We start from the raw sequence: 8,148 nt of genomic DNA on the forward strand, positions 1-8,148 counted from the left end.
AACATGTCCGTGTCTTGGGATTTGGCTGAGTTTCAATTTATATTCTTGGGCTTTGTGCCTTGGAGATATTAGTATAGTAGGAGGACCAAAGGAAATTTCGGGTCAGTAGCTTGTAACACGCCCAGGTTTTTTTTATGAACAGTTATTTTTAATGTAATTCGTGTCTGTTTTGTGCTGTTTATTGGAAAACAGACGATACAATTTTGGTTTCAGTGTTAATGGGCTATTAGTTAATAAATGTCATTAAGTACTTAGTAGAATATAATTGCGTTGTAGTGGAGATTTCATTGCTCACAATTTGGTGATTCGTTTTACTAGCTATTCTACCAAGTTCTGTTAAAAAAAAATTCTAATTGAAGCAAGAGAAAATTCAAACCATTTATTGAATATCTAAAAGGTGGAATGTTTACAAACAGTTCTTACTCCTTTCATAATCCACGAAGGAAGCGATGCTCAAGATTAAAAGTAGTAACTTATAAATAATGTAGGAAGAGAACGGTACAGCACAAATCGAATACCGGTGGAACATTATCTCCACACCATAGACCACCTACACAGACTGCATTTTGAAAATGTTTACTTTTTGAAAAGCAGCAAGGTCTGCAATTGATATTACTAGGCTTAGAATAATTTTAAAATTGGTCGTCGCCTTTTACGAGATTTGAAATTGCAATCTTTAGGAACACCTCAATGACAATTTACCAACATAGGTAGCGTCGGTAGTAAGCTTCTTGCCAGAAGCGTAGCTCGCTAACCGCGTAGTGATGGTAGGTGGATTAAAATGATCTTCTTCTTCTTTGTCGAAACCTCAAAGTCGCACTGCAGTGCCCTCAGGCCGATCTTTCAAACTAAAATGATAGCGTAATGTTGACCGTCCGTTAGCTCTCTGGCATCCGGAAAATTTCGGGTTACTACAGAGTGAGACTAATTGAAGACCGGAACAAGAAACGTACTAGAACAGACGCCTGCAGTGGGCGATAAAAGGTTGATATGAATATAACCATATGCTCCATCTAGTTGGTTTGCGATCTTGTCCCACCGTCACTTGGAAGCTGCTGCATAATTTATTAAAATCTTATTAAAAACTGTCAGCGAACAAAAAAGGAGCGCGCCATTATGAAAGCCTTTATTATGTCCAAGTTAAGATTTCGTTGTTTCAAGTTTTTTAATTAAGTAAGCCGAGGTCGGTTTATTTAAAAGTTTGATCGATGTGATCGGGATTGGTGTTATTTCAATAACTGTTAGTTAGTTAGAGAGCATTTTTTTTTAAATATTATATGGAATATTTTAAAAGTCTAAAAAAATAGATTTCCTGGATAAGAATTTCTTAACTGGAGGTGTAAGTTAGATAGTATCGGGTCACTATTATTTTCTACAAAAATGATTAGTCAATGATGATCTCTGATACAATTGCATAGGTCGGTATTTTCAATGCAAATGCTTGCGCAAAACAACTATTTCGTATGAAAGACTTATTTTATTCACAAATTGTAGTTACCATCATACCATTTTTGTTTCATATATATTAAAACAAAAAAAAAACATAGCAGACAGATGTCTTTGTGACAATAAAAAGAGTACAAAAAATTATTTCCAAGGCTAAACATTTTACGATATGATAAGAATTTAAGTATTTCAAGAGCACTTAAACTTACTGTGTTAGTCTTAAGATTTTAACTGTTGTTGACATTTAAATTAAAATTTTATTTTCAACGTTGCCTTTTAATGTTATTAGGGTCAATGTTTTTGTGTCACAATTATATACTTATTCTTAAAAACTTAAAAAACTAAATATTCACAAATTTAAAATATGCTGTCTAAATATTTAAATATTTACGAAATAACTTCGTATTTCATACTTTCATCTTTATGCAACTTTTTGAAATGCGAAAAAATATTGCATCTAATGATGTAGATTTGCCTTTTTTGACATACCTATCTAAATCTATCTATCTAAACAAAACATCAGAAAATCTGTACATTTTATGAATAAATCTTATATTAAATATATCACTTTTCTTAAGTAGTACGAGGCTAAGTCTAAAGTGACTTTTTTGGTTTAAGAAATGTTGCATTTGATAATGCATAGTGTATTTTATTGTGCGTGTAGGTAGCCTAACTTTATAAAATTTTGCGCTTATAGTTGTGTCCAGAGTGATGGTATAAACCAGGTGTAGTGAGGTGCTGCATCCGAGTGCAATGTATATCCCATAAGGCCTCGTCCCACACACACTACGTTTTGCCGACACAACAGGTTCGGAAAAGTCTATAAAATGTTGCTCCTATACTTGAGTCCAGAGTGATGGTACAATCAAGTATCAAGGTGCTACATCGGTGTATACTACGTAATGCCTCGGATCACACTGCGTTTCTCTGGCAGAAACGCTACACTTATACAACTCTCCGCGAAGAATTTAGCTATCATAATAGTTTCTTTATAAAGTTACTCCTATACTTGAGTCCAGAGTGATGCATGGTACAACCAGGTATAGCGAGGTGCTACATCGGTGTACACCATGTAATGCCTCGGGTCACACTGCGTTTCCCCGGCAGAAACGCCATGTACAACACTCTGCGAAGCACGTAGCTATCAGAGTCTCTTTATAAAATGTTACTCCTATACTTGAGTCCGGAATGATGGTACAACCAGGTATAGTGAGGTGCTACATCGGTGTACACCACATAATGTCTCGGGTCGCACTGCGTTTCGCCGACAGATACGGCACACTTGGACAACACGCCGCGAAGAACGTAGCTTATCTTGTGGTCGCTTTGTTGCACGGCTAGGACCAGGCCACCGCCGCTATCACCGTTCCGGGGGTTTATACCTGAGAAGGGAAGGGAAATATCTATAAACATCCTGTTCCTAAATAATACACTTCCAATTTACATTAACAAAGCTCGCAGTTAAACACAAGACTATGAAGCCTTTTGAACAATTTTAGATGTATGGAATCCAGTGATTTGTTTGTGTAAAAAACCGGTGAAGTCAGAATTGAACAAACGTAGTGACACTGTGAGTGTAGTGTGTTTGGACAGACCATCGAGTGTGAACGCGACCAGTGGTAACGCTGAAAGTGAACGCAGCCGACGCGCGCGAAGGAGGGTAGATCGCGCGCTGTCTATACAACTTTAACATCCACCCGCCTTCGTCAGTTTTCCGTGATCATGATGCATGCAACTGCGTCGAAATATCGGGAGCTCGACAAAAATCAAAAAGGTAATCACGGTCTATATCCCGGTCAATATAAGTCTAATTTTAGATTAACTATAATTTACAGACTCGCGTCCTTGAAAATAATTATTACCTGGTTACTTTCAGTTTCGTAATTCAATTCACTGTTTACGCTACACATGGTGTATGTATATGTACAATCTCAAAGCGCGCGTACTACAATCTTTATTATAAACAAGGAATTAATTTCAATTGCTTTTCCCACATCGGTGAGTCCAACACTACTATCAACCACCAATGTAGCTTTCTGTTTAAAATATTAATATTTGTTTCGATCATTACATTGGTTTATAAAGTGTGAGACTCTTGCACGAAGAGAAATATGTATACCTACGGTTATACGACCATAAACATTTACCAGAAGTTGGTCCATATAGACTGAACTCGTTGAGAAGTTTCGTGTATACTTTGGCCGAGTATTGTGTAGACTGTAGTTTGATCGGAGGGTTGATTTTTTGCCTTATGAGTAAGTACTACAATTGTACATACATCAGAGTTGCGTATTTTCTTTTTAGCTACATCCAGATATCAAAAATATTAACCAGATTTAGGTCCATATCCAGCGCAGAAACTGAACTCGTTGATGAGATTCTTGTACACTTCGGTCGAGTATGAGAGGCAAGTACTGTCGTTTTGGATCATGGTGTAGGCTGACCGGAGGACGTCGGAAGGTTGACCGGTTTCTGTGCAGCCGAAGCCGACAACCTGGTGAATGAATAATTCAGTTACAATTTTGTCCATGCTTTTACAATTACAATTTGCATTTTTGTTCGTTTCGTTGAAATCTTGCAAGACTGTCCCAAAACTGTTCACGTGTCTTCTCCTGTTTTAATTGAAAAAACTTGATAAAATTAAATTCTTCATGGAACTAAACTAGTGTATGAACTGTGAACACATTTGCTGTGACTTAAGGGCCGGACCGATTCGTAAAATGATTATACGATTTCACACTGATGCGATATCGGTAAATCGGTATCAAAAGTAACGTTGGTGAAATGTTAACTTTTGACACCCGTGCAGGCCGTTTTCAGAAATGAACTGTTAGTGTTAGTATTCTTCTAGTACTTGATAACAATATTAAAACAATACGTAGACTAAATATGTAGAGGTCGTTAAAGTTTACCGTAGCTTGTTTCCCGTACAAGTCTTCCTTGCTATAGACGGGTCCCCACAAACAGACAGGCTGCACGAACGCCGTGTATGTGAACTTGGACACTTTGATGATGGCCAGGTCCGAGGTGGCTAGGGTGTCCGTGTATCCCGGGTGGAGTATTATGGCTTGAGCCTAGAATACAAACGTCTTTATTTAATTACTTCTTACAGATCCTTTTGTATTTAATTGGTATTAAATTATTAATAGAACAAAACACAATCAGTAGCCAAGTACATTTTCTTCTTATTCCTTGCGTTATCACGGCGTTTTTCCACGGCTCGTTAGAGTCTGTGGTCCATTGACATTGACTAGCGCTTAGATTTTGTGTATGTACCGACAACATGTATCTACATAATAATAAGCATTCAATAAATAAAACTCAATTTCTTATGCTTTAAAATTGGATTCAGTTTTCCAGTCTTGTGAGATTTATTTCACTGATATTTAGGTAACTAAGTCCTTTTGAGATTTCAAATGTTTCCACTCGAGACTTGGAAACGAATCTAGTTTGTCTTTAGACTCAATGACCTCAAATTCCTACCAACACTACTTAAGAGTAAATTATACATATTACCTAAGTACTTACTACTAAAGCCTGCCTGCCTATCTGGTTGTCGTCCGTGACGTTGTTAACACCAGCCACGATGACCACCAATCGCGCCTCGATCAGAATGCCGCCCTTGCTCACGCAATGTCCAGCTTAAAACCAAATAAATCATTAGGTATATTTACTCGACTTACCAGGCAAAGCCGTTACTTTCAATGGAGTGGGCAGTTGCCAAAAGTTTGCATTGATAGCGTAAATATAGCTTCCCCCTCTAGTTTTGTTCTATAAGGTTTGGATCAAAAGGGAGGACATTTCGGTCTATGTAAAGAAAAACAAGACTTTGACACAGTTCTAAGGATTGATAGGACAAGCTATGATAATATTGATGTTACCCACTGTGCAAAACTTCAAATGTCCATATCCATTACTTTGCAATAAGGTAAGTATATAGGGAAGGTATAAGACCGGTATAAGTAATATAAGTATAAAATATATTGCCAGGAGACATAATATGTAGGACAAAAGGAGTGAGCAAAAAGGAAAAAAAAACCAAGGGTGTTTTTTCAGTAGAAACACACGCCACACAATGCTTGAGTTCTGACTGAGGTAAGTTCAGCGTATTCCAGCCTCCTTCCACATACTCCCTTAGGGTAAAGTTAAAGTTTTTTCTGAAATACAAACGATACCTGTCAGAACAGCAGTACTAGAAATAATACTGCCACCACATTCATATCTTGTGACATCAGTTGTCGGGTCTTTTTTCAGTAAAGCCACATGCCAAGGCCAGTCCCCAGCCAAAGCTTGAGTTCTGACTGAGGTAAGTTCAGCATGTTCCAGTGCCCTCCTTCCACATACTTGCTTGTAGACCTCTTTTGGATTTGTTGTGACATTTAGGGATTCAATCGTTTGTGCTGCCTGGAAATGAATATATTATTTATAAAAATTTTGCTATATTTTATTGTCCAAATGTAGGTAATTTTTTTAAATAAAACCATAATATAGTTGTGTATGCTTAATATAATCACAATGTTAGTAAGGTCAAAGACCTATATAACTTCGTAACTCTATTCTCATTGGTAAGGTTATTGGTACATTTCACTACCCCTTCTCCTCCCGTTAGAGTCGTAGAAGTTGAACGTGGGATATGGGTTTAATTGTGTTGTGGTCGATGGCCTGGCAAGTTGGCAACTGCGATATCAGGATCTTGTTTACTTTCAACCTCCTCGTGTTAAGAGGGAAATGCATTACGCATAAATTAGAGTGAAATAGAAACTTGAGTAGTACAGTTTCATCTGCTCTCTTTATACTTGTTACAGGGGTGAATGTAATTATTGTGAGGTTACCTTTATAGCGGCGTTACAAAGTGTAGCATTGTTCATTTTAAAGTTGGCCACGGTTGGTACATGTGTACTGTTATCAGCCAGCCGTAGGAAGAAGAAGTACTGCTTGGGCAATTCTCCTTTTGGCCGAAGGATGAATCGGTGCCAGTCATCTCTGACCGACATTGTGGAATTCTGGGAGCTCTATAAATATGTATAAATAAAATACAATACAAATTGAATACCGAGAACAATAGAAGGAATACAGCTAATCACGTAAGGGCAAAGAACAGGCTGACTTTCTATAAAAAACATATTAGAGAACTTTTTAGGTAGCCGAAATTAATTGAACAAATCATAGAGATAACGTGTATTGAATCGCTGGCGTCATTTTTGAAGAGCTTGAAACTTATTTCATTTAAACGACGGGTCTGGCTCAGTCGGTAGTGACCGTGCCTGCTAAGCCGCGGTCCTGGGTTCGAATCCCGGTAAGGGCATTTATTTGTGTGATGAGCACAGATATTTGTTCCTGAGTCATGGATGTTTTCTATGTATATACGTATGTATTTATCTATTTAAGTATGTATATCGTCGCTTAGCACTAATTAGTTTGGGGCTAAGTTGATCTGTGTAAGGTATCCCCAATATTTATTTATTTATATTTATTTATTTATAAGTAATTATGTGTTTTGTTTGAGTAAGTACCTAAATCATTTTAAGCTTCAATATTTAGTTCTCATTTTAAAATAAAGTATCAAAGCGGTATCAAATGTATTTATTAGTCAGCTAGCGACACTTTTTTACTGTAGGTAAAAGGACCGATTGGAAATTAATTAAACGTAGCGAAAAAAACAGCATATCAAATTATTAATTCCGGTGTTTCGAAAGAGCCAGAGTCAAAGCTTTAATATGAATATCCAATATCAAAGTAACAAGCTATAAAAATTATATTTGATAGTAACTATGCTTCACTGAATAGGTATAATAAAGTTACTAATTAATTATGTTGTTATAAGTAGGATATTTTCAGAAAATGTATATTTATTTCAACACATCCCTATACTTATATTCACTTACCCCATACAACTCGACTTGCCGCTCAAACTCAATGTCCATTTCCACCTCAGTCAAATAAGGGTACAGCTCAAAATACACCACCCCTCGCCACACGCCCTCCGAGACCTTGTCAAACTGTAGAACACCCACACCACAAGGGTCATACCTCGTCAACACAGACCCTTCTATAGCCATACTCTCTACCTCTAACAAACTCAACGCCACACATAACAAAACCTTAAAAAACATTTCTGAGTATTATTTTTTCTTAAACACTATTTTATTGTGACAATTTCGGTTGAACACTGAAGACTAAAATCAGTGTGCGTTATCAAACCGGACTATACAGCGTGTCCTACTTTAAAACTAACAGCGAACGCCGTCGCACTTCAGGACTATTGTGGTCAAATGAATGAAACGCGTTCTTTTAAGTGAAAGTTTTCAGTGACTCATATTGACGGGCGTCGCAAAAATTTTCTTTGTTATAATTATTTGTAGGATTTTATTAGGTCAGTTTTAGCATAAATTAGTCATGATGGCGGATTATTCATAGGTTTATTTGTGCTCGGTCTGGTTGAAGAGGTTAGCCTACTGACCCGAACATTTGTTGTATCTGAAGATATGGTGTGAACAGGTGTACGGCAAATTAGCTGGGCATGAGTGCCTTTCGTATAAAGCGTATATTTGTTTTACTCTCGTTTTCGTTTGTAATTAATAATGTATTGTTTAGTCATCGTAAATATATTTGTTTGCACTGTTACTGTTACAAATATATTATTGCATGGGTTTATTTTAATCTTGGTATTATTATTTTCAGAGGAATATAACTTTAAAATAT

At 36.8% G+C, this 8,148-nt stretch overlaps 1 protein-coding gene across 1 annotated transcript; it reads right to left on the reverse strand.

Moving 5' to 3' along the window:
* Nucleotides 1–353: 353 nt before the first annotated feature.
* On the reverse strand, nt 354–7,688 carry LOC125224787 (venom serine protease Bi-VSP-like). The gene is made up of 7 exons (XM_048128242.1): nt 7,332–7,688; nt 6,279–6,458; nt 5,622–5,850; nt 4,975–5,087; nt 4,359–4,520; nt 3,778–3,940; nt 354–2,828 (listed from the first exon to the last, which is right to left on the reverse strand). Exons 1-7 carry the CDS (start codon nt 7,557–7,559, stop codon nt 2,602–2,604), a joined length of 1,302 nt encoding a protein of 433 aa, XP_047984199.1. The 5' UTR covers nt 7,560–7,688; the 3' UTR covers nt 354–2,601.
* Between the last annotated feature and the right edge of the window lie 460 nt (nt 7,689–8,148).

Source organism: Leguminivora glycinivorella, chromosome 3, assembly GCF_023078275.1.
Source record: "Leguminivora glycinivorella isolate SPB_JAAS2020 chromosome 3, LegGlyc_1.1, whole genome shotgun sequence".
Lineage (NCBI taxonomy): Eukaryota > Metazoa > Arthropoda > Insecta > Lepidoptera > Tortricidae > Leguminivora > Leguminivora glycinivorella.

Excerpts from the sequence above, each read along its gene's own strand:
- LOC125224787 (XM_048128242.1), bottom strand. The coding sequence starts at position 7,559 with ATGTTTTTTAAGGTTTTGTTATGTGTGGCGTTGAGTTTGTTAGAGGTA. Across the intron at positions 5,851-6,278 it reads TTTGTAACGCCGCTATAAAG|GCAGCACAAACGATTGAATC; the intron begins GTAACCTCACAA and ends ATTCATTTCCAG. Across the intron at positions 4,521-4,974 it reads TAGGCAGGCAGGCTTTAGTA|GCTCAAGCCATAATACTCCA; the intron begins GTAAGTACTTAG and ends TTTGTATTCTAG.